The 324-nt window shown below is 39.2% G+C and overlaps 1 protein-coding gene across 2 annotated transcripts in view; it reads left to right on the top strand.

Annotated features, from left to right (window-relative positions):
• The window catches only part of LOC106880859 (organic cation transporter protein), a 30,190-nt gene that overhangs the window by 3,069 nt on the left and 26,797 nt on the right, over positions 1-324 (top strand). The window contains exon 1 of one of the 2 annotated variants that reach the window (XM_014931007.2): positions 8-130. The exons of the other annotated variant lie outside the window; for it this stretch is intronic. Within the exon in view, the coding sequence (XP_014786493.1) occupies positions 94-130 (37 nt within the window). The 5' untranslated portion in view covers positions 8-93. Of the gene's footprint in view, positions 1-7; positions 131-324 lie in introns of those variants that run through there. 2 annotated transcript variants of the gene reach the window in all.

Here is a 324-nt window from a genome sequence, read left to right as displayed (position 1 = left end):
AACAGGAGCGCTTTAATGATTTGAACTTACACTCCGATCCCTTCAACGAGGACTAAGTCATCCGGGTAAAGAGTAGCTGTGAGAGGCATCCAAATGAGCAGATATGGAGACAATGATTCAACTAAACAAGGTTTTTATCTATTTGAATTTTTCCTCTCTCTCTCTCTCTCTCTCTCTCTCTCTCTCTCTCTCTCTCTCTCTTTCTCTCTCTTTTTCCCCTACATATATATCTACATATATGTGTGTGTATGTGTATATGTGTCTGCGTGTCTGTGTGTCTCTCTCTCTGTGTATCTATCTATCTATCTATCTATCTATCTATCT

This window comes from Octopus bimaculoides, chromosome 13 (assembly GCF_001194135.2).
Source record: "Octopus bimaculoides isolate UCB-OBI-ISO-001 chromosome 13, ASM119413v2, whole genome shotgun sequence".
NCBI classification, from domain to species: Eukaryota; Metazoa; Mollusca; class Cephalopoda; order Octopoda; family Octopodidae; genus Octopus; species Octopus bimaculoides.
Note: the sequence above shows the minus strand (reverse complement) of the source record. Positions and strands in the feature narration are given on the sequence as shown.